The sequence below is a fragment of the Herpailurus yagouaroundi genome, unplaced genomic scaffold (assembly GCF_014898765.1).
Source record: "Herpailurus yagouaroundi ecotype Mexico unplaced genomic scaffold, PumYag 202, whole genome shotgun sequence".
In the NCBI taxonomy this organism is placed as follows: domain Eukaryota; kingdom Metazoa; phylum Chordata; class Mammalia; order Carnivora; family Felidae; genus Herpailurus; species Herpailurus yagouaroundi.
In genome coordinates, this window is record NW_024412433.1 from 9,859,422 (window position 1) to 9,885,418 (window position 25,997).

Here is a 25,997-nt window from a genome sequence, read left to right on the forward strand (position 1 = left end):
CCTGCCCATTTAGTTACACTTCCTTTCTCTTTACATCATGAAGCTTCTCTCCAAGGTTATTGGCGGTGTCCTCCCCACTAATTTCCAGGGCTCTTTCTTTGTCCTCATCCCCTTAGAAGCGTTTCTCGCCTGGCTTGCCTGGTGTCTGTTCTCCTGAAACCGGTCCAACCCCCCTCCCCTCCTTCCTTTCCCCTTTCTCTCTCAGGAGCCACCGTCTTGCCCCTCTGCTGCCACCTCCCTCTGCCTTCCGCAGCAATCACTCATTCTCAGCTGTTGCCTCTAAGTGTCTGGCTTCCAGACCCTTCCTTCCAGCCCGTCGCCTCCGCTCCAGCACCCCCAGTGGAATTGGGACCAAGGCGCCGCTACCGGCTCACGTCCTCCTCAGACTCGACCCCAGACCTGCGGGGCCCCCCTCCCTCTGCCTCTCACACACTTTCAAGCCTGACCTTTTCCAGAGCTCTGGTTTCTATCAACGGTGCCATCACCGCCCTTGTCACTCAGCCTGGAAGCCCCTCGTCTTACCTTTGGACCAGTCACCAGGTTTGCTCGATTTACAGCGATTCCCCACCTGCCCCAGCTCTTCCCCTCCCATCCCCCATGCCCTGATCCAGGCTGTCGTCTCCTTCTGCCTGAATGATTGCCATAAGGCGGTCCGCCCTCTCCACGGTCCCCCCGCCCTGCCTCCAGAAGCCTCATTTCCCCTGGGACTTGAGGGAAATCGCTTCATCGCGCTGGGTCCGGCTTCCTGTCCGTGACCTGGGAAGGCTGACGGAATCCACGGCACCGCACTCCAGGGGTGCCGTGAGGTTTAGGGAACACGGTGCCTGTGCCGCGCTCACCCAGCAAATGTCGGCTGCTGTCCCTGCTGCCATTCTGGTCGAGCCGCCGGTTCCGCGCCCTGCCCTGTGCGCCACCGCTGCTTCCCCGGCAAGTGACTTGGCCTCGGCTCCTCTGTGTCGCCCCTGTCTAGGGAGCCACTGTGGACCACGTGAGACCCTCAGAAGGTCCTTTTCTCCTCTGCTAAGACCCGCTCCCTGCCCGCTCTTCCTTGCCTCCGTGCTGACCTTGGCGCCTGGGTGGCTCAGTCGGTTAAGTGCCTGACTTCAGCTCAGGTCATGATCTCGTGATTTGTGGGTTCGAGCCCCGTGTCGGGCTGTGTGCTGACAGCTCAGAGCCTGGAGCCTGCTTTGTATTCTCTCCCTCTCTCTCTCTCTCTCTCTCTCTCTGCCCCTCCCCTGCTCACTCTGTCTCTGTCTTTCGAAAATAAATGTTAAAAAAATTAAAAAAGCCTCATGAAAAGGAAATCTAACACACACGAGGAGTCAAGAAATGTGGGGTTGGGAGTCTGTGGTCCTGGGTGCGATTGCAGGTTGAGCCACTCTCCAGCTCGACCTTGCTCTCTTGAGCCCAAATGTTCTCACCTGTGAAATGGAATAACAAGTCTCGACCTTGTAGGAGTTAGGACGCACACATCCACACATGCACATGCACACATCTACGCACGGCCACAGAATGGCGGATGCGCCAAGGGCACCTCTTTGAGCCTCTCAGTGCTAGTGCAAGTTCAGCGGATGGGCGCTTTTGTTCTCCTTGTTGTCTCCCCAGAGGCTGGGCCCGTGCCCCCCCACCCCGCCCCCGTTTTGCCCACCCACGGTGCCTATGCCCGAGGAAGGGACGAGAGTTAAGCCCTCCCCCTAAATTGAAGTGGGTGAGAACAGGAAGCGACCGGTCTCCGACATGCCTTCCCCACGTTTGCCCTCCAATCAGAAACCTTCACGGATGCTGCTTTGGTACCCCAGCTCCGCAGCATGTGGGTTTGAGGCCGCAGCCCCATCGTCCTCCCCGGGGCCTCAGCCAGTGCGTCCGAGAGTGCCTGTTTGGTACCGTGACCCTACTTTGGCTCACGCTGTGTGTTTGCTTCGTGGGAATGCGTCTTCACTCCTCTGAACATGTCTCAGATTCCCCAGCTGTGACTTTTCACTCATCAAAAATTCTTTCTCGGGGCGCCTGAGTGGCTCAGTCGGTTAAGCAGCCGACTTCGTCTCAGGTCACGATCTCACGGTCCGTGAGTTCGAGCCCCATGTTGGGCTCTGTGCTGACAGCTCAGAGCCTGGAGCCTGCTTCTGTTTCTGTGTCTCCCTCTCTCTCTGCCCCTCCCCCATTCACGCTCTGTCTCTCTCTGCCTTTCAAAAATGAATGAATGTTAAAAAAAAATTTTTTTTTAAATAAATAAAAAAAATTATTTCTCAGAGAACGAATACCTACCTTCCCTATAGCTTGGTTTATTATACAAACCTACAATTCAGCTGATAAATATCTTGAAGTCAGTCCCTTAACCTGTCTCGTGGCATAAATTCTTAATGTAATACTTTTCTCCCTTTGGTTTCAGTTTTTCTTGGAGAGTCATCAGGACATCCTTAATGAAAGGAAATTTCTTGAAATCTCTCTCACTTTGTAATCACCAGATTAGACCCTATAGGTGTCACGTATAGTCTGGCCTCTACTAATATCACAGTTTCTTATTTGGGTTCTAGGAAAATGGAACGAAAGAGATTATTCTAAAAATAGCGATGCATGGTGCTACGTAGTCATTAATTACTTTATAATGAGTACTTCCAGAGTCCCTGGCTGTGTGGTAGGGGTTGGGGGACACGAATCCCCAAAACCTGCTCTTAAATAATAGGAAAGCAGATCTGGAAACAATGCAGTGACAGGCACGATCATCAAGCCTGGGGGCTCCCGGTCACAGAAAGGAAAAACATGTGCCCGCAGTGGAGTCAGTAAAGGCTTTTTCATGCAATATTTGACTTTCACTCTTCGGTCTTTTTCTTTTGTAATCTGTCACATGTGTAACTCTTAAATGAATAATATTAATATTTGATATTTTAAAAATTGCTGCTAGTTTCCTGGACCAGTGGTTCTCAGACTTTAGCATGCACCTTGAATCAGAATCACCTGGAGGGCTTCTTAAGGCCCAGATTGTAGCCTGTATTCTGCCCTCCGCTCGCCCCACCCCCTCCCTAGAGTCTCTGATTCTGTAGGTCTGGGATGATGCTGGTGAATTTACGTTTGTAGCGAGTTCCCAGGTGATGCTGATGCCTCTGGTCTCGGGACCACACTTGGAGAACTGCTGGTCTAAACTGCCTTTTAAAAACTGAGAGATCCAATAATATTGGCTTATTGCTTGGCAGTGTTAAAATCCGTAAATTAGCCATTCGTTCAAAAACATTGAGCCATCTGCGATGTAATCGGGCACGGTGCAAGCTATGTAGATTGATAGCAATGCCCATGCTGCTCAGAGTGGGTCTCATTCGGTCATTACAACCACCCTGGAAGCCATGTATTGACATTTTCCATATTTCACTCAAGGGGGACGAGAAGGTCAAAGTCAGTCCTTTGATGTGCTACTCAGCTGAGCTTTGTATGGTCGTCCATGACCTTTGACTGTGCAAGCCACTGTCCTTTCCACTGTGCCTCTTACCTATGTGTGCTAATTCGATCTGGTTACTTTCTAACTTTGAGATTAATTTTTCCTGATTTTGCTGGATGTCAGCTTTCTTCCATGCTTTTCTGTCTATTGCATATTCCGATTTTAATTACATTTTATTGACTGCCTTTCACAGTTGGGCCTTCTATGTCTTCCTTCCTTTGCCCTTGGTTTTTAAATCATGTTTGCATTTGTTCAGATGTGTTTGTTTTTCCCTTGCCAGCAGATCTCACTACTTTTTTTCTGTTAAATAATTCCTGCCTTCTGACTTTGAAATTGGATGCCTCTGAGGTTGAATGTCTAGATGGCCCACAGATTCCTGCTATTTATTTCTTGCTTCAGGGTGCTAATATTAGGCCCTGCATCTCTGCAGCCCCAGCCCAGCTGCTCTGATCCCCCGAGGGCAGGAGCCGAGGCTGGTGGGTTCTCTCCCTGCCATCAGCTTTTCAGTACAAAACGAGTAGCTTGGCCTGACTGCACAGCCAGCTATCAAGAGACCAGGAATGTTAAAAATAGCTCCCGCCACCTTCCCACCTTGGAAGCTTTCAGGATGGCTCTCCAAAGAAACAATTAGATCCTGCCTCCCTGAATCAAAGCAACACAGAGGAATAGCTTTGTTTCCGTAAAGGAATCTCGAAGTAAACATGCACAGAAACAGTTGTGCAGGGAAGCAGGATGTTTAGAAAAGCAACTGATCTATGGCCTTGTTTTTTTAACAGCCTGACTCATTTAGCCCACTTTGCGTACTGGTGATTTATCATTGAACTCGAGAAGGTTTTTCTTCATTTCAAGAGCACAACCAGCATAGACAGTGATTTGGGGGTGCTGTGGGGTACAGGTTTTTGGTTATGTTGCTTGCGATCAAAAGATACTGTTAGGATGTAGTTGTCTCCAAACCATTTGGATGCTCGCAGGAAAACTTCGCCATTTTTCTCTCTATACATGGATACATTTTAAGTTATGTTTTCTACTTAAGTACAAAATAGTATAAAATTAAAGACTCCAAGTATACATTAGACCAAATGTAATCTGGGAATGCATCCACTGAATGGATTATTCAGTTCAATGCATTTCCTACAAGGTATCTGGTTGCTTTACCATCTGCCGGCCTTCACTTAGTACATGTGCTTTATTTCGTCCAACGTCATTGCTCATGGTCAGGTGCTCTAAAAGCACTAAGCCTCCATTTGGAGTTGAGAGCTTTGCCAGTCGTCCCATATGTCCTTGAAAGGCATCCTTATTATATATCCCAAGGCATAGCTTTTCTTAAATCTTCTTTGTTGCAGTAGAATGTTCTCCAAAGAAATCATGAAACCTCTGGGATTCCCTAAAAGGAGAGAGCGGTATTTCCAATAGTCTTCTATTTTGGAACCAATTATTACATTATTTATTCAGTGAATGGATTTTGATTTCTAAAAATGTGCTGAAGGTTCGATATCTCTGCTTCGAAAGGACAGGTTTCTGTTTAAGGGAAGATAAAAGGCATTGGGATGAAGACAAGTGTTTGTAGTCTGAAGGACCAAGATCTCATTGACCTAAACCAGGGTTTCTCAACTCTGGCGTGAGAGGCACATTGGGCTGGGTCATTCTTTGTTGTAGGGGACTGTCCTGTGCACTGTGGATGTTCAGCACCATCCTGACTCTTATCTACTAGATGTCAGTAGCACCCCCCAGTGGCGTAACAATAGACAATGTCTCCGGACATCACCAAGTGTTCCCTGGGAGGGGAGCGGGTGTCGGAGGGTAGAGAGAATCATCCTGGTGGAGAATCAGTCTGACCTAGGGAATTAAACCTGGATGGGCTGTTGCAGGGCAATGAGTCCTGCTTCAGGTCTGTTGATTTGCCGTGTCTTAGGCGCCTGTGGAAGGTGCTGAACGCTTCTCGGAGAAGTAAGATTGAAGCTCAGAAGGGGGTCAGCATAACTTTCCATCCATCCCAGTCTGGCTGGGGAGGAGGGGTCCTTTAGCAGAGCACCTGCTCCATTGTGGTGTCCCCCGCATTGGAAGCATAGACCGTGGCAGAACACAAGGTGATTTTAGATGGCACCTGTTTGAGAGGATACATGCGTAGTTTAATAGCCATGTATTTATCTTAATGTGCATTAGGGAAAAAACAGTCGCACATTTTGCCCATGCTGTTCTGGGTATTATTGCATAAGGAGAGGCTAAATCTAAGTTGAGAGATAGGGTTGATTTTAGGGCAGAAGCTTGAAGCAAGTTGATTGATTTGTGCTAGGAAATGTTTAAGTATCGAGGATTCAGAGATTACCGAGAAAGGCGAACTCCCAATTCTTAGGGAATTTGTTGTTGAAAGAAAACCAACAAAGAAAGGCCTTTTGGTTAATAAACATAATTGATGGAGCATGAAGGAACCCTGTGGGGGACAGCAGGAGACTCCAGGACAAAGCCCTGCTTCCATGGGTCACCTTCTAGGTGGGGAGGTAACAAGTCTACTTGTGTCTTGTCAAGTAGAGGTACGTGCTAAGAAGAAGAATAAAGAAGGGCTTGAGGCCTGAGGTCCGAGCAGGTGATTTCTGCGCAGAGACCCGGCTAATGGCAGGGGCGGCCGTGGAAGGGTGTAGGCTCAGAGGGAACACTTTGTGCAAGGTGGCGGTGGGGCTCCAGGGCTGAGGTTTCTGATGGCCACTCTAGGCTTTCCTGCGTAGGGAAGGTGATCTGAAATGATCTTTTGTGTTTGTTCCCTTGCAAGAATTAAACATAAATCATAGTGATTCTCAAGCTCCATTAAACTTCTCAGCATATACTGGCTTAGCCTTATCTTTCAACTTAAATTCATGCATCAAAAATCAATTATTCAGCTGAGCATTGTAATTGAATCGAAGTCTGATAGACGCTCTCATGCACCAAATTATCCCAATCACGACACATTCTTTGCTCGATCTCTGACATCACGTCACCATCTGTGTATGCGGTTCTTCCTCTTTCTGGGGTAAAAGACTCAGACGGCTAAGGGGAGAGCTGTGTTATTCTCGGCTAATTGCAGTTCTTGACCCAAACGAATTAGAACAGGCACTCAGGGGTTGGAGGTTGTTTCTGGGAGAGAGATTTTTGCCTGTCTCCCAAGACCCGGGCATCCAGGACAATTCTCAGGTGGGTGATGAACACACAGAGGCCACTCTTCTCCCTTATTGCCTGCAATGGCAGTAAACACTGGTTCACACTCTCCAAATGGGGTTGATTTCACAACACACAACCCCCTGGATTCATAAGACATCTTGAGCTAACTGTTCTGATTTTATCTGTCATCCCCCTCGACTTTGTAGCAGACTTCCTACCCTGCATCGCTGGATTTCACATCTCCCTACCTGGTGCTGGAGACGACTTTAATGTACTCTCTTAGGTCCTCTACTCCTTTATGAAATTCATTTTTAACCCCCCCCCCCCCCCTGCTTCCTGCTCTTACAGATGAAACTCCCCTGCATTTCCTATAATCCCTTTCCCTAGGTGTATTGCTTTCTTCTGGAGCTTTGTGTTACATGACATTTTTTTTAAAATTTTTTTAAATGTTTATTTATTTTTGAGAGAGAGAGAAAGAGAGAGACAGTGCAAGTGGGGTAGGCAGAGAGAAAGGGAGACACAGAATCTGAAGCAGGCTCCAGGTTCTGAGCTGGTCAGCACATACCCCATGCGGGGCTCAAACCCATGAACTGCAAAATCATGACCTGAGCCAACTGACTGGGCTACCCAGGCGTCCCTTTGTTACGTGACGGTTTTAAATTCATGCCACACTTCTCTTTCTAGGGCAGGACCACAACTGCTTTCGTTGTATCCTGTGTCTCTGTCACATCTTTGTGTGGTCCTGAGGCCACAGCCTGAAAACACCATTAAAGACTGTGAGAAGAAGCTTGGTGACTTTAGGGACACTTGGACTCCACGGTGGCCACAGTGCAGTGGTGGATGGGGAGAATGTGTGGGGATGAAGGAGGCAGGGGCCGGATCACGTTGTGCCTTTTACCCGTGGAGTCAAGTGTTTGGGTTTTGTTCCCAGCCCTTTGTAAAGCAAGTGGAAGGTTTTAAGAATAATAGGATATAAGCTATGTCTTAAAAAAATCTCTCCGGCTACTCCCACGTGGACTGTAGAATGGATTGTAGGAGAGCAAGAGTAGGGGTAAGGAGATGGGCTGAGGGGCCTTGTCTTAGGTCCTGGTGAGAGGCAATGATGTCCCGACCTGGACAACGTGAAAGTACCATGTGGTTATAACACTAATTTGGAAGGGGGTCCATGAATGCTTCGGGTTTGGCTAAGAAGGGGCCATATCAGTAGTTCTAAGGAAAGGACTGGAGACAGTTACTGCTATTTGCCTTGGTAGTTGGGTATAGACTTTGTCATTGGAAACCTGAATGAAGGAGATTTTCTCTGTTGTGCATTTTTAAGGACGTCTGAATGGCATCCACACCTTTCATGCATACTGCTGGGCCTTTACATGGGCTTTTCTTTGTGCCTTACCAATATCCCATTGGGAACTTATGACCTAGGTCTTTAAGTCCTGAAATGCCCATTTGTGTGTGTGTGTGTGTGTGTGTGTGCGTGTGTGCATGTGTGTATGTGTGTGTGAGTGTGTGTGTGTGTTAGAGAAAATTCTCCTGTTAGCAACATGCACGAAATGACCACATAATACCTTTCTTATCCACTGTGTTGACACAATCATTGCTTTGCTTGAACATTCCACAAGGTCCTCTGAATGTGTGTCACTGCTTTGGTTGGGTGAGGAAATGTCCATGATCAGCATGGTTATTTCATTCCCCAGAGAAGATACCGGCTTCCCGCAAGATGGAAGAAAGAACCCAGGCAAAGCCTTCATGGTCTTGTAAAATTTAAATTCCATTCACTCATTTAGTTTTAACACCTTGGTTATGATATCAAATGAAAAAACAACAGACATGGATGGGTAATTTGTGTATGCCTTAGATGTACAGTTCAGAATATTATATATAGGTTAATATCAGGGATTTGTCTGACAACTGTAGATTTCTGCTTTCTGCGGGTCTAAGAAATGACTCACTGGTGTTTAAGAGTCCCTGAAACCAGCAACAGGACACTCGCAGTTCCTTGTCCTCTCCCAGATCTGGCTCCAGTTGGCTCCATGCAGTCAGTGATGGCGCTCCTGGGACTTCCGACTAAATTGGAACTACCTTCTTTGACGTCAAGAGTCATGCCTGGCCTGGTGTGGACAAGCGTCAGGCCCTGAATTACAGCTGGGCAGACACACAGGCTGGTTATTGCTAGTAACTGACCAGCCGGTCACCTGCAGCTGAGGATACTCAGTAATCCCATAATCCCATCATCCCAGCTGTGCTTTCCTGCCTCCCTCCTTCCTCCATTGCGGTTTTTCTTTTCCAGTTATATCGAACCTGTAGACATGCCAACATATACATACTTTATAGGTCTAAGTAGACACTTTTATTTATAGTTCCATGTTTCCCCTACTGAAAAAATCCTTGCGAGAAAGCTGTAAAGCTTGAGAGCCAAAAGCAATGATGTAGTGACTGGTCCCTGACCTGTGTTCCTCATTAGAGAGGACTATTGGCATTTGAGTAAGAAAATTTTCTTGTACTGGGTCGTCTCGGGCAGTGCAAGACTTTAGAATCTCCACCACTAAGTACTGGTTGGACAATCCCAAACACCCCACACGCTGCAATGTGGATTGACCTCTTAGGTTGAAATCCTACTACACTTGAATGCGTAAATATTGGAGCATTTAACAGCGCTTAAGGTTTAATTTATTAGGTTTATTAGATAATAGTGAATTAAATGCATGGGAAGATTTGTGTATTATTCGACAAATGGGGTTCTTAAAAAGAAATGGTTGAAGTTAATAAATGTAGTTTAAAGTGTTTAATTCAGTTTGTAAATGGGACCGCACATTAAAGAGGCCATTAGAAGTGATCTTAAAAAAAAAAAATCTCCATTAGTTCGGGATACATCTTGAAGTCTTTACAGGTGAAATGAAATTTGCTTTAAGATAGCCCAACAGGGAAAATATAAAACTATGAGAGAGCTAGATGAAATTAAATGGACAGAATGCTAGTGATTGTTGAAGTTAGGTGATAGAGACATGAGGCTTATATACTAGTCTCTCTACGTTTAGGTATGTTTAAAACTCCCAAATAAAAAGTTCAAAGAAAGTGAATGTTAAAATTTTCTCTAAAGAACTTCGAAGCTCATGGAATCCTGAATTTTGCTCATATTGTTTCTGTCTGGTAGGGACATATACATCCCTGACAGATGTATGATATCTCATTGGCTTTTGGCTATTTTTAATGATTTTGTGTGATTCTGTGGTCACCGTTTTAAGATCTTCGTGATGGCAGGATTCATGACTCTATATCCTGTAAGCACACTGCTTCTAAGAAGCCAGTATTTGTAATTGGCTGTCTTTTTCATGAAGGTACTTTTGTAGTCTGTTGTAGAAATGTTGAAAGCAGGGATTTAAAGAAAATTTTTGGTAAGCCCAAGAATAACCATGGTGTTTAGTCTGTGTCTATCTATGTCTATGCGTTTCCTTATACATCATTTTCTGTTATTTTACCTTCATGTTAAATACATGTTTTTGAGCATGTGATGCATATTGCCTCAGGCATGATGACGCATTTAAGGGATTGGGCTCAGGAGTTTGACTCCCCGTGTGCCATTGTGAAAATCACTTAAACTCCCCAGTTCTCAGTCTCCCCATTCGTGAAACGGACATGGTTATGATACTGACCTCATAGTTTGCAGTGAGGATGAGTTAATGCATAGAAGAAAAAAGAAGTGTTCTGTTATAGGTATTAGCTATGATTTTTAGTCAGAAACTTATTTGTAGCACTCTTCTGGAAAACAATTTGCTCTCCCTCATTCTGAATTTAGGGCCGTCATATGAAGATCTATGAACATACTGTTATCATATTAAGATGTTCTGTTCTGCAATTTTGAAACAGCTTTTTGTCCTGGTGTTTGGATTTTTAGTTTATACAATTATTTTATTCATCTTATCACATTCACTAATAAACTACAATCTCCTGAGCTGTTTTCAAGCCTGTAGGGGAGAGTAAGGTTGTACATAAATGCCTCCACATTCACAATCTGTAATTTATACTCGTTTTGCAGGTAATTGAAGCTCAGGCGAATCATCCCTCTTCTAGTATCACCGATTTACTTTTGCAAATCTCAGATTCAACTGCTAATGACAGTCTTTCAAAACTAATAATTCAGAAAGACAAGTTTTTAAATACTTAATGTACAGCCTAGCAAGGTATAAAATGCTGCAGTATGATTATAATCATGTAGAAAATATCTGTGCATAAAAATTTCTGATAGGAATCATCTCCAAATTATTAAGAGTTCTGTCACTCAAATAACAGAACTAAGGGCAGAGCCTCTTTCTGTTTGACATCTTGTGTTCAAAGTTTCTTTCATAGCCATTTTCCACTTTAAAATGAATTTATTTCTCTGGAGGGCTTTGTTTTCAAAGTTACTAAGTAATGTGGAATTTATTCACTTAAAATTTTTTTGATGTTTATTTTTGAAAAAGAGAGAGAGAGAGAGAGAGAGACAGTTCAAGCGGGGCAGGGGCAGAGAGAGAGAGGGAGACACAGAATCTGAAGTAGGCTCCGGGCTCTGAGCTGTCAGCACAGATCCCGACATGGGACTCAAACCCACAAACTGTGAGATCATGACCTGAGCTGAAGTCAGATGCTCAACCGACTGAGCCACCCAGGCTCCCCTAATGTGGAATTTATTTAAAGCTTTTGGGTTGCATTCTCATAGATGGGAGTCCTTACTTCCGTATCACACATGTGTTTATGCTACTGTCCAATGATATCCCCGCCAGAGTCTTGCTTCACAGAGAATTTACTAGGCTGGATGGGATTCAAATAAAACCAAGAATAATATATTCAGGTGCTCAACATTATGTGTGTCTCAATGTCTTTATCTTTGAAATGAAGGAATGGGGCATGGCATTAACACAGAACAGTTCTTCCAGCTGTAAAATATAAATTAAAGAAATTTTAATGACTAGCGTTTTTCCTTGTGCTTTTTAAAAATAGGTATTGGGATGACACTGACACAGGGAAAGTGGCCGTCCTCTCAGTTAGATGGCCTCTCAGTTAGATGGCCTCTCGTCTACAAACACATTGTAGACTGTGTTTTGTCCTGTGTCAGAAAGAAGCTGGGAACCCTCAGTTTCTGAAGGTTCTGACTCGTATTTCAAAGTAAAGTGCAGGGCTAAGGCTGAAGGAAAGTCTCTCCTTGCACTAAAAGATTTTTGCAAAGTAAATGATTTTTGAACTGTGATTCTAAACTGCTAAGACTGTTTCCCATTGCAAAACCAAAGCAGACCGAGGAGGAGTGCCTGGGTGAGGGGCTCTTTTGCTCAAAGCTGCTGCTTTTGGTGGGTGGGGTACTGATTAGACTCCATCAGTTCCTGGGGTAGTTCGCAATGGTTTTGGAATAACGCATTTTATAAAATATCTATCTTGTTTTATTCAGGTTATACTGGAGAGCTGTGCCAATCCAAGATTGATTACTGTATCCTAGACCCATGCAGAAATGCAGCAACATGCATTTCTAGTCTCAGTGGATTCACCTGCCAGTGTCCAGAAGGTAAGTATTATTGCCTGAGGATACCTGTTTTTTCTTCCCATTTTTAACCCATAAACTACTTTGATCAGCTTTAAATTTCTGAAAACCTCCGTGCGAGAGAACTTCCTCCATTTGTTCCATTTATAAAGCGAAATATAAGGTAGTCTTTTCTTAAAAAATTCTGTGCTAGAATAGCTTGAGAATTATGTTTGAATATTAGACATAATCTAGGAATTTCTGTGATTTTACTTACACCTTGAAAATGAATACATGTAACACAGTGATAACTATAAGTTTTTTCCTAAATTTCACGCGTTAAATTTTCAAAATTTTGTTTGTTCTAGATACCAGTACACATAGAAAATATTTCAACATGAAGTTCACCTGCTTTTATTTTATTTTATTTTATTTTATTTTATTTTATTTTATCTTATTCTTAACAAATGTTTATTCCTTTAGGCAGGGAGAGGGTGTGAGCAGGGGAGGGGCAGAGAGAGAGGGCGAGAGAGCGAGAATCCCAAGCAGGCTCCGCGCTCTTAGCACAGAGCCGGATGCGGGACTCCATCTCCTGATCCTGGGAGGTCATGACCCGAGTGAAAATCAAGAGTTGGACGCGACAGACTGAGCCACTCGGGTGCCCGTCACCTGCTTTTATTTTTAAATCAGCTTTCTAACACCTTAGAAACTTCAGGTTATCTGGAAAGTCACATCTTTTGAGCTACTTTTATTTTTATTTATTTATTTATTATTTATTTTGATGTTTATTTTTGAGAGACAGAGAGAGAGAGACAGAGAGAGCATGAGCAGGGGAGGGGCAGAGAGAGAGGGAGACAGAATCCGAAGCAGTCTCCACGCTCTGAGCTGTCAGCACAGAGCCCGGCGCGGGGCTGGAACTCGTGAAGCACGAGATCATGACCTGTGCCGAAGTGCCACCCAGGCGCCCTTTTAGCTACTTTTAGTTAAAAAAAAGTTTTACTATTAGAGTAGTTCGACCTGAAGGGGCAGGCAGGTGACCATAGTTAGCAAGCTGGTATTCAAGATACGATTTTGTACTCAGAGGAAGTTCTCATTTCTGCTTGGAGGGATGTTATGGAAGGGATTACTTTAAACACTAATGTTGTAAGAATAACCTGATGTTAGAGTTTTTTGTTCTTTATTTTTTTGAGATTTATTTATTTATTTATTTTTATTTTTTAACGTTTATTTATTATTGAGAGACAGAGCACGAGCAGAGGAGGAACAGAGAGAGAGGGAGACACAGAATCCGAAGCAGGCTCCAGGCTCTGAGTTGTCAGCAGAGAGCCTGACGCGGGGCTTGAACTCACGAACTGTGAGATCATGACCTGAGCCGAAGTCGGTCTCTTAACTGACTGAGCCACCCAGGTGCCCCTAGAGGTTTTTGTGTTTGTTTGTTTTTAAAACCGGCATGTCAGCTCCTGATCTGCAGAGGTACGCGGACAAACTGCATAAAGTATGAGGACATCGTCTGCAGAGATGAAGTGTAGAGTCTCAGTGCGAACACTCTGGAACCGTCTCTGGGATCCACATTACCCTACCCTGCCCCTGGCTGAGAGGCTGCAGGGCAGCAGTGGTTCAGCATGGTACTTGCTGAAAGGCCACCAACCTCCCAGGTGACCCAGGGGCTCAGGGTTGCAGCATCTCCTCCTCCTCAGTGTTTTGAAGACCCGACGTGAAGAAGTGAATCCTGTCCCCCAGCTTCCGCTCACCTGTGCAGGGGTGGGAGCTGCGCCCCCAGGTTGCTTGTGCTTGCGATGTGTGTGGTTACCATGGCAGTGGAGTAGAGTGTGTTTGAGAAAAGTGTGTTTCACCCTCCCCTTGGGTCTCTGGAGCGAATAGAAAACACGGGCATGTTGAAAGGGGTTGAGGGCTGAGCAAGCAGCACGCATTGTCCCTCACACATGCAGCTCTGCAGATTTTCAGGGCTTCGCTGCACCCTGGGTCAGGCAGTTGCTAACCAACTGGTTGTAGCCTGTGCTTGTGGTCAGGGGTGGGCGTCAGGGCCACCAGCCGATTGACTGCAGCAAATCATGAATCCCCCCCGCCGCCACCCGCTCCTCCTAAATGTGGGCTAGAATGAGACTGCATACCTCCCAGAACCGTTCCGGGTACAAATGGGGGGATTCTTGCAAAAGAGCTTTGAAAACTCCAAATTGCTTATTTTTACAGTTTTGACTGTCACCAGAAGGTTAAAATGAGACCCCAGAGGCTCATAGAGGCAGTGACTTCAAAAATCACAGCAGCCATAAAGGATGGCCCTCGAAGTAGGACCCAGTGGTTTTACTTTCCCTCATACCGCCATTTTTCCTAGCGCATAAAGATGGCCGAACACTTCCTGTTTGCCAGGCGCTACGCTGGGCGCTGGGACTTAAGGGCTAGTGGAGCTGAGATGGGGCCTCCCGTGGAGCATCCACAGATAAATGTGTAATTACAGCAGGACCAGGGCCTTGAAGATGTCCAAAAGGGAGCTGTTTAGTCTCAGACAGCTGGGCGTGTTGCCCCCATGTGGAGACCCTGAGTGAGGACAGGGAGGAGAGCGGCGGAGTTGAGGGCATCACCGATGAGGGAAGATGGTGAGGAAGAAAGTGGGTGATGGGAAGCTGATGTATGCACGGCTTCACGGGGCCTTGTGTGCCCAGGTGGGACATTTCCTGTTTATCCTGAGGGGGAGACGGGGGCTTAGGTCTGGAGCCTGTTTCCACCACTGACTCACCAGCTCTGTCTCATGGGCAAGTGAGTTCATACCTCTCTGTCTCAGTTTACTAATCTGTAAATTGGGGAAATGCTAATGCCCACTTAATAGGGACAGTGAGGATTAAATGAGACGTTGCAGGTCCAGTAGTTAGCACAGTACCTGGCTAAATGGCTGTTCAGTATTAGCTGCTTCATCGTTACTGTTTTCCTAGTAACAATTACTGTTGAACCATTGATGAATTTAAATGGGAATTTGTCATTTTCATTCCCGAACAGTGTGGAACATAGAGTGGGAGTAAGGAGGAGAGTTTGGAGATTGTTGTAGAAGTCCAGGGAACAAGTGTTGACTGTTAGAAGGGGAAGGGTGGGGCTTAGAAAGGGCTTTACTTCCAATTCTGAAGAATTCACTGCAGTGTTTTGGAGCCTCTTAGTAGGAGTGTGAGGCCGTGACCGGGTGGCTGGCGTTTTTGAACCAGCCCCTCCCACTGGCTTGTTCTCTGGGTGCTTGTGGTAGAAAATAATGTTTATAGAACACGTCGCGTCTCCAGGATCCCTCTCGTTTCCGGCACACTGCGAAGACAAGTTTGGAAAGTGTCTTGAGTCCACAGAATGTTCTGGACTTCTGAGCTAGCATTAGGACCCTTCCTGCCTCCTTTTTTTCCTTTCTTTCCTTTTTTTTTTTCTTTTTCTCCAGTGATGAACGTTTTCTTGTCATGTTTGCTTTATACACGTGCATGTATGTGTATAGTTTGTTTCTTTGCAAAGTAATTTGAGATGAGAAACATCATGGCTCTTCATCCCCAAATAAATCAGTTTGTGTTTTCTGAGAATTAGCACAGTCTTCTTTAGATCTTACGGTGTGCCTAGAAAATTATCACACCTAAGAAATTTAGTAATTGTTTCCTCATATTACGTACTATGCGTCCTTTTTTCATTTATTCCTTTATGTGTATTAATTCTGTCTGCCCTGGTTCCCTGTGTTCTCTTGAGAGGGAGGGAAAACTGCACGCCAGGAGCATTTAACGCCACATTTTATACTAGGAGGAGGTTAATAAAAATGTGTTAAATGAACGAATTATAAAAATCAGCACCTCAGTAACACTCTGTAGTCTGCCAGCACCTCTGATCCTTACGACGATTCTATGAAGCAGATGCTATTAATATCTCCATTTAACATATTGGGAAACTGAGGCACAAGGGGATCAAATAACTTGCCTGTGATCACATAGCTAGAAATTTAAACTCAGGGACCTTGGCACTGGCCTTCTTAACCGTCGTCCTATAGTGTCTCTAAATACATCCTTCAAAATACACTCGGTCTCATTTTTTTTTTTTAAAGATGATCTCTGTAACAATAGTCATGAATAGAATAAATGCCAAGTTTGTTGGGTTCTAAAACTTTTAAATGTCCCTGCTAAAATTTCTGAAGTCTGGGGAAAGCTGGAAAGATTTTTTTCATATACATAAAAATTTACATACGTTTAAATATATATGTATTTCTTTTTTGTAAGAACGGTGAAATCCTTTTACAGCAATTCCCTCCCAGTCCGGAAAGCTGTTACAACTAGGTTTTCCCTCTGGATAGCGCTTTCAACTCAGCACATTCACATCCTGGCTCTTTTCCATCCTTTTCCTCTTCATTCTGTTTCTTTCAAGGATCCTTCTGCATCCAACCTGGACCAGGTCCTTCGAGGTTGGTTGGAGTCCTTCCTGACTATCTGTCTCTTTGACTCTTGCCTCCTTTTTAACCTCTTTCCAAAAGTTCAAAGTCAGCGAGGCCTGCGAGACAGCTTGTGCTGTAATTATCATTTAAGCTCTCCTTCTGGAAGGTTTCTGCTTTCCTCCTACACTTAGGTTTTTATTCTTTGTCAACAGGTTCTGTCTTTTCTCTGAATTTCTACTTAACGTTCACTGGGCCCACATTTGAAAAGTGCAGTTTTGGATTGTGGTTCCTGTGCAGGTGATAAGAAGCAAAAGTAAAAATGTCAGGAGCGTTTTCTTGCAGATACTTTACCAAACAACAGCAGCAAAGAGGAGAAATTAGAAGCTGATCTTTTTGCCTACGTGTTTACTCTGTACGCAGATACTGTCTTTATGTTTGGTTTAGAACTTTGAGATCCTTCAATTTTAAACCAAATGCATTTTAATTCTGAAGACATCTAATTATATATACTTACCATCACTGCCTATTGGTATTTAAATATGTAAATTTAAATATATGAATACATTTAAATACATATGTAAATAAAATCTGAATATAACTGTCTAGCCGTCCTCTCTGCTTCAGTACCTCTGAATTTTTATTTTGTCCGCCTCAGAATTTGAAGTAGACCACCACACAGACCAATAGGGAATAAAAAGAACTTGGTAGAGATGAAAGCATTCGGCAATAAAGCACATTTGTGGGTCCTACAGGTATGTTGATCTGCATCATGCAGGGCACGGAATCACATTGCAGAGAACCTGATCGCTTGCCTGGTATCTACCTCGGCGTGTGGCGACCAGAGACTGATGTGAGAATATGGAGCTCCAGGCACTAGGTTTGAGAAGATATCATTACATCCAATAGATTGTAAAAACATTAGTCAGAGGTTATTTTCTGGTGTCACACTTGCTGATGGGAGTACAGACCCACAGAGTTTGTGTGAGCAGCTCTTGCCCTGCAATTCTGAAGGCAGATACTGCAGCCAGGGAGGGGACCTGCTTCCACACCGGACTCCACTGTCAGTCATGCAGGTCTTGTAACTTGGAAACTCCGTAGCCACGTGTGGTTAGTGTCCTCCTCTGGCCCGGAGGTTAGTAGACCCGAGTCTGGGTCCAGAGAGGAGGCGGGGGAGTGGGGTGGTTACAAGTGTGGATTGAGGGTCCCATCGCTTGTGTTTGAATGCAGGACCTGTCCCCTGTGCAGCTAGCTCTGTGCTTCTCCGGGGCTCATTTTTCCACTTAGAAAATGGGAATGATATTAGGACATGCTTTATAAGTCGGTGTGAGGAACAGAAAAGCCCTCAGCTCTGTGCTTGGCAAAGAGTAAGTACTGAATAGTGTTAGCGACGATGATGATGGTGGTGATGGTGGAGAATTTAGCCATCTCACCTGGGGTGAGTCGTACAGTTTTCATCTCCTCCAGCCATTGTTTTCTTGTTTTAATGATGAAGATTGACTGTTACCTTTAAGGGACCCTATTCCTGATAGTCTCTGATTCACATACATCAGCCTAAGAGCCCCTTGCTGAGTCAATAAATCCAGCTTGTTGTTTCAAGTAATGTTTACAGAGAAAAGTTTCATAACCTCTAAACGACTCCCTAAAACTTAATGTCGGCCCTCGGGCCCTGTAAGTCAAATCCCATTGCAACAAGCTCCAAGGGTTTATCCAAACTATTTTTGTTTTTCTACATTTTATAGCCTTGAGTAATCTAGCCATATAAATCCTTTTGTCCAACTCAAATGTCAGTGGTAATGCTTTTCATCTTAGAGGGATTTACAGGCAATAGCCACACATGTCATAAAAATTATCCCCGAGATAATGTGTATTGTTCAGAAACCGGGCATGTTACCCAATAAGGATTTAGGAGTCATACAGTCCTAGGATTTGGTTGTTTTTCCCCAGTATCCTGATAGGTAGGATTTGGGTGAAAGCACTCTCTTAGGACCTTATTAAACTGCATGTATTTACATAAGAAATGTGCAACATGTCCTCGTAAAATTACCAGGCCTGAATAAGGTACTGTTCTTATTTTTTTGAAAATTTGGCCCTATCCCTAAATCACCACATCATTTAGGAACTGTAGCAGCTGAGATCCTCGGCGCTCCAAGAGGCATGTAGTTTCACCTCTTGGAGACAGAGCAGGCTTTAAGACTTACCAAGTGTGAGTAAAACTTTATTTCTGCGCTTGGTGTATGCTGATCAATTTTTGGTTCACAGCTAAGTTCATATTTCTTTTCTTTGTGTCCCCACATAGCACAGTTTCTCTGAGATTGTTTACCTAAAAATACCGCGAGGGATTTTGCTTGCCCGCCTCCCCCATTCGCGGTGGGACCAGATGCATTCACCTTAGTCCATGACCAGGGTCCTGTCATCTTTAGCTCCGCCGCCCTTCTGGGAGCCGTTCTGATGCCCAGGTTAGTGGTGGCAGATGACAGTTGGAAGTTGCAGCGTGACAAGTGAATGGAGAAATAAATCATGATACCTTGGTGCTTTTCTTTTTAAGAAGAGGTAGGGGATCCCTAATAGGTAAATACAAATCCCGATTTCTTGAGGTGTGTGTCCAGATCTGCACGGGAAAGTTATTTAGCGCTCTAAAAACTTTTTGGCTTTAAAAATTTGGGTAGATGGCCTAAATTTCAACTGTCAGTTCTCTTGTGGCTTCAGGAATCACCACAGCATCGGCGGTAACCATGACAACGAGGACATCTGCCATTTGTTGAGTGCCTGCTATGTGTTTGGTGCTTGAAGTTAGTATTTGGTGTAAGTTAGCAGTTAGCTACTGAGGCTCAGATAGATGTTGCTGCTTGAGTTTGAATCTGTGTTTGATCACGTTTCACTTGGGGACCTTGGGCAAGTAAACCTAAATCCTCTGTGCCTCATTTTCTACATCTGTGGAGTGAAGATAGTATTAGTACCAACCTAATGAGGTTGTTACAAGGATTAAATGTGTAAACAGTACTCAGAACAGTGGGGTAAGTGATTAATATAAGTGTACAAGGTGTATATACGTGTACAAGGTGGGTCCCGAGGCTCTAAGGTCCTGGTGGACCCGGGTGAAGACTAGGTTTGTCTAACTCTGGAGTCCGTGTTCACTCTGCTGAACTAAGCTCCTTCTCTGGTCAAGTTCACCTTTGTGACAACTAGCTGGTTGGGTACAGGTCTGCTTTCCCCCCTGGGACTCTAGGCTTGTCGAGGGCAGTGATGCTCAACTTTTTTTTTGGTATTCCTTAGCACAACTGGCACTTAGGTACCTATGAGCCTTGTGTTGAATGTCTGAGTGAGTAAATATCTCAAAACTGTTTCAACAGTTCAACAGTGTCATTTAATATGGGAAGAGACTGGAGCCAAGATGAGTTAACCAGGGTCCACTGATGTAACCGGGTGACTGTCATTGGTTAGACTCATTGCAAACTCAAGCTAGCAGTGAGGCCGGTGGGGGTGGCTGGGAAGGGAGGCTCTGATCTCATCCAGGATCCCATTCGGCATGATTTAGGGGTCATCAGAGACTTGGGCAGAGTTGATATACAGAATTGGGGGATCCCTTCTCTGGCTGTCTTCTTTCCTAGGACCCTTTCCCATTCCTCATGGTGCGCCTGTCCCCGGCTGGTTTCTAGCAGGCTTAATGCTAGCGTCTTTGTGTCCTTGGGCCATAGTCACATCCAAGGCTGCCTGCAGGGTGGGGCTCCCCAAACGTGAAGCTACCCCCATGCCAGCTGCTGCCTCTATGTTCTGACTTTCCTCTAAAACCCTGGCCGCTTTTGTTCACTTTCCACAGCCAGGTAGTGGTGGGGTCATTTGGCCTGGAGCTAACTGTTGTTATTTGTGGGACAATCTGTTAAGAAAGCTTATTTCTCCATATAAGAAGCCGAATGCCCATATAATTGCTTTTAACAGCAACAAAGATCCTTTACAATGGAAATACAAATATTCTAGAGGCACCTGGGTGGCTCAGTCAGTTAAGTGTCAGACTTCAGCTCAGGTCATGATCTCACAGCTCATGGGTTCGGCCCACGTTGGGCTCTGTGCTGACAGCTCAGAGCCTGGAGCCTGCTTTGGATTCCTCTCTCCTTCTCTCTCTGCCCCTCCCCTGCTCACGCTTTGTCTGTCTCTCTCTCAAAAATAAATAAACATTTAAAGAAAAAAAAAAAAAAGAAATACAAATATCCTAAAAGTAAGTATAATTTTTATTTTTCCCTGCAGTGGAATTTATTTCCATATACGTATATACTCATATATATGTATATGCATATGCATAAGCGTATGTATGTATGTGTATGTGTATACACACACACACACACACACACACACACACACACTCACTCTGTTTTAGATAATTGGAAGAGGCTGGAGACAAATTTTTGTCTGACTTGGACCAAAGTACCATGCGATGTGGTCCTGGGTCTTACTGTGAACAGTTCAGATCTGGGCTCAGAGTCCTATAAGCGTGTTAAGGTGGGGCTGACAGAGAGACCCGGCCTAAGAGAATTGAACATGCACACAGCTGTGAAAGTAGAAGAATGTTGGTTAATTACTTTATCATCTTCCATTTTTGGCTAAATAATTCTTTCTTTGGCTTGGTTTTTCCAACCAAGTTCTCATGTCCTGAGACCTGATGTCATACTGATAAAAGGGCCCCAAAGATAGATGCTTAGGTTTCCCCTCCCATCACATAGCCCATTCTTGAAGCATTTTCCACTTGTCTTCTAACTGCCCCAAGTATGTTTGGTTGTAATTTATATGAAGACCTTGTCCCTTCCTCACCTTCAGCTCCTGACTCTACGCTTAGTAATGCATCTAGTCACTGTACATCAGGGCATGCACGTAGGCTGATGTCACCACTGTCTTCTCTCACTGTATTTGACCATCACCCTCTGCTCTGTTACAGTCTGGGACTTCATATCACACTTTAAATAATTTTATCATTTTTCCCTTCGCTATCAGAGAATCCAATGCTCAGATGAGCTCAAAGAAAAAGAAACACCCGTATGATTCCATCCCCATGAGAGATCACTTTGAATTTTAGGCAACTATCTTTGAAGTCTCTTTTTAATGTGCATTTGGAAAAACTAAAATTGGATCTTACTGTGCATTCTCTTTTGTAATGAGCTTCTTAAACTGAACAATGTGTTCCAAATGTTATCGTTCATTATTTTCTTCAAGAACTGTTCTTAGTGGCTGCATTTTATACCATCATATGAATGTGGCATAATGGATTTAATGAACGACCTAATCGTCCACATACTATTTATTGATCACCTACTTTGCGGCACTTACTGTGCTAATGATGAGGGATCTAGGAGTGAACAAGACAGATGGGGCTCTGGTTTGTGGTTTTTGAGACAGTGTAGACATATGATCAGGGACGTGGCCGAGCTCTGCTGGGATGATCCAGTGTGCTTCAGAAGGGGGCCCCCCCACCCAGACTGGGGGCCTGAAGAAAAGTCAGGAAATGTTCCAAGGGAAGTGATGTTTCAACAGAGACCTGAAGGGAAAGCAGCACCAAGATGAGTAAGTTAGGCCGGTGGGGAGAGGACAGTCTCCCAGGAAGAGAACATCGATAGCATGCGGGAAGGTGCAGCAGAGAGAGGGTGCCAGGTTTGAAGAACAAAATGGAGCTCAGCAGAGCTGTACGCAGCATGTGACGGAGTGTGGGCGGCATGGGTGAGGGACTGGCGTAGAAGCCAGCCCAGCAGGCCTTCAAACACACGACAAGGGGATCAGACCTTCAAACACCACCACAAGGGGATCAGGCCTTCAAACTCACGACAAAGGGATCAGACTCCACCCGACAGTGTTGTGGGGGGGCACCGTGATTAGTTTTAGCAGGGGAGGGGCGGAGCTTTAGCGTTTGGGAGAACTTAACAGTGGCTGAAGGAGGAATAATGGATCAGAGGAGGACAGGAGTCAGAGAACCCTGTTTGGAACCTCCCACAGTAATTTAGGTGAGCAGTCACGGTGGGATGAAATGGGGAGGTGACAGTGGAGATAGAAGTGGACAGACTGGCTGAAGAAGGAGAAGGAGGAGAGGGACCACAGGGACAAGCCAGACTTCAGAAAGCTGTAGGCAAGTGCATGTATGGGGTGCTGCGGGGTGGCGAGCAGCTTTGAGGAGAGGTTGGGAAGTTCCATATTGGACATGAATTGAACGAACCCATGAAACATCCAGAGGAAGCATCGAGCAGTCAGCTAAGTAAGTGAACCTGAAGCATGGAGAGAGTGCTTGGTCTGGAGAGGTTAAGTTTGAGAGGTTGAGTCCAGAGCCTAATCTGAGCCACGGGCTTGTGTGAAGCCACCTGGGGGAAGCACCCAGTGGGGAAGGAAAGACTGACCAGGGCAAAATGAGGAACGCCACCTTTGGGATCCCTGAGGAAATGGAGTTGGCAAAGGGGACATTGAGGTTCCTTTTTTTGGCTATTTTTTTTTATCGTGTTGCGGAGAATATTTTGTACGTGTATTTTTTATGCGTTTTTCATCTGTTTCCTTAGGACAGAGGCTCACAAAGTTGTATGTAACTTTTGTAAACCTGGAAACCTTGTGGTCCAGTTGCAGAGGTGAGACCCAGTTGAAGAAATCCCAGGAAATTAGAAAAAAAAAAAAGAAACAACAACCCTCATCTTCTGTTTGAAGTCTTTGAGAATTCTCTCACTTGTGAAGGTGTCTTCTTTGTGTTTCCCCATCTCCTCAGACCATAGCTGCCCTTGAGTATCTGTCTTTCCCTTACTCTTACCATCCATTTATTATTTTTAATCAATTATTTTTTATCAGGAATATTGACTAGGCAAAGGCAGTAGCCTTTTGTTTTCACACAGAGTAACTTTTACAGCACGTCTGTATCCATTAAAAATCTTGATTTTTCAACAATAGATAAATAGACCAGAAAATGTGAGGGGTGGGGGGTGGGGGGGAGGAGTGTACTGGCTCTGTAGCAAATACGCAGGATGAATTCAGGCATGGCTTGATCCAGAAGCTCAAATAATGTCAGCAAGCCTGAATTTTTCTCTCTCTAGCAGTCTTCCTTCTGCTTTCCTGTGTTGGCTCCATTCTGAAGATGGGTGGGGAAGAGTTTGTCTTCTCCCAGCAAAAGCCACGGGGCTGATTTAGAGTGTTCTGAATTGAGACATTGGCTTACCACCGGCCAGGGAATGGACTGCTTTGGCTGGCCAAGTCTCAGACACAAAGTCACTCTTGGAGCTGGCATTTGGAGTCAATTCCCTCCAAACTCTTAGGGGCTGAGAAAAGAGGTATGTTGCTTCCCAGAGGGAAGTCAGTGTATAGTTGTCACAATTAAGGATAATCAATGAAAGTTAGGAGAGTAAAAGTAGTGAATTAATGCTGTAGTGGTCGAATGTGATGGCACTGGGCGCAAAGACAGATCTGTATTGGTTCAGAGCAAAAAGACAGTTATGAAATGTAACAGTAGTTTATACATTTTCGTCCTCATGACTAAATACAAGAAACTCTGTGGCTACCAGCAGAAAATAAACCGTATGAAGGAAAGGTACATTCTCCTTAAGAAAAATCCTGATGGCAGGCCCCACCCCCGACCAGTTAAGTCAGTATCCCCGAGGTGGGAACCAGGCATCATTTTCAAAGCTCTCCAGTGGTTCTAGCCTGCAACCAGGGCTGAGAACCTCTGTGGCTGAAGGACACAGAGTTCTCTCGGGCGTTCGCTCCCTCGGTGTTCTCTGTGTGCAAGTGGAAACTGTGCTATGCCACGTATTGTCACGTATCAGCATGTATGAAATTCATGAAAATGAGTGTCATTTTTGTTTAAGCAAGATGAAGGAACTAAGGCTCAAAATCCACGTCATTCGAGAAGGGCATATTTGTGTGGAATTTCACTTCTGTCCATTTCCAGATGGCTTTGGACAAAATTACTTAACCCTCCGGGCTTCAGTGTCCTTATGTGTAAAGGGTAACACCCATCTCCTGGAGCTGTTGGGTAGTACGCGGTAGGTGGGTATTCAGCACCTGTGTCTCCCTCCCATGTCCCATTTCTTAGTTTCTATCTTTTTTTGTCTTTCGTTTTTCTCCAGTCTCAATTTCTACAAAGAGTGGAAACGTTTTTCACGTATGCGGAAGGCAATCCTGGGGCTAGCTTTCAGGGCAAATTTCTTGTTGTTGTTCACGTCAGAGAGAATGGCTATACGGTTTGTGCAGGATTCCCAGCCTCTGGGGGGTTTCCAGGCTCCTCTCTGGTCTCCTACAGTAGCTTCTGGAGTTTTCTTTTCTGGTTTACTCTTGTCCTCTACAGTCTGATCTCCACACAGTAGGCAAAGTGACCCTTCTAAAATGTAGATCCCACGTTTTCACTCCCTGCCTCTCAGATCTCGGGTAATTTCTCACCCAAAGTGTGGTGTAGGGCCAACACATCCCTGGCAACCTCTTGGACCTCATTTCTTACTACTCCCTGCTTTTCCCACTTCTTTCGAGCGTCATCTGCCTCCCGCTGTTCTTCAAACACAGCAGGGGCTTGGGGATTGTCCTCCAGGGGGCGCCATTCACCTCAGAACACAAGGCTATTTGGGGCATTTGCACCTGATGCTGTTTTTGCTGGAAACCTTGCTCCAGACTTGACTATGGATCAGTCCCTCAGGCCATTGAGATCTCCCTCACCACCGTATTTAAGACAGCCCCAGTGTTCTCTACCTCTTACCTGCCTCAGTAGCATGTGGCGCTAGTTAAGGATATCTCTTTACTTCTCTATTGTCTGCTTTCCTCACTGAAACCTAAGGTCTGAAGCAGTGCCTGGAACGTGGCTGGTCTCTGTTACTGGAGGTTAGGTAAGTAAGTGCCCAAAGAAAACCGCAAAACTTTCTAACTAACCCCCTAAATTTCCATTATTAATAGCCAATTATTTTTGCTCATGTAACCCGTCTGCCCTGAGTTTTATCTCTTTGGTCTCTTATCTATTTAGTCTAAACTGGGGAAAAGTTGATTTAACACTCCTCTGACCATTTCCTAGTTATTTTTCCTTTTCCTCTCTCTTAGATCTAAATTTGTCTTTTTGTCCTGCTAAAGAAAAAAGTCCTTAAGGTGATTTTTAGCCTCTCAGATGGATTCTCTTACGAATTAAAAGTGACATGGTAAATGCAGTCATCTTGGGTCTGTTACATCGTAGGGGGTTGTAATGGCTTTTCCTAGATGTTCTCCCTTTTCTCTTTATCTCGCCTAACTGTCTGCTCTCCTAGGACCAGAACAAGTGTGGTCTCAGTTAATGTTTTCCATAACCATTGGCCAAAACCTCCTCTCTCATTCTAATATCATTCGTCTTCCTTGTCTGCCCAGCCACATCTCGGGCTTTCTCTGGGCCCAGTGCAACACCCAGCTCTCCCGTGAGGTTTTGCTGGCCCGCCCACCCCTGTCACAATCCGTCCTTCTTTTGAATCACTGACGCGCTTAGAGCCCGTACCACACGCTCATCCCGGGCAGACGGCCTGGGCTGGTCCCTCCAACCTCACACCAGGCTGAACCATTCTATAAGTGTTTGGAGAAAGAAGAAACAGCCT

The 25,997-nt window shown here is 44.9% G+C and overlaps 1 protein-coding gene across 1 annotated transcript in view; it reads left to right on the top strand.

Moving 5' to 3' along the window:
- The window catches only part of DNER (delta/notch like EGF repeat containing), a 322,578-nt gene that overhangs the window by 216,779 nt on the left and 79,802 nt on the right, over nt 1–25,997 (top strand). The window contains exon 10 of the mRNA XM_040450346.1: nt 11,979–12,092. Coding sequence (XP_040306280.1) covers nt 11,979–12,092 — 114 coding nt within the window. The remainder of the gene's footprint in view (nt 1–11,978; nt 12,093–25,997) is intronic.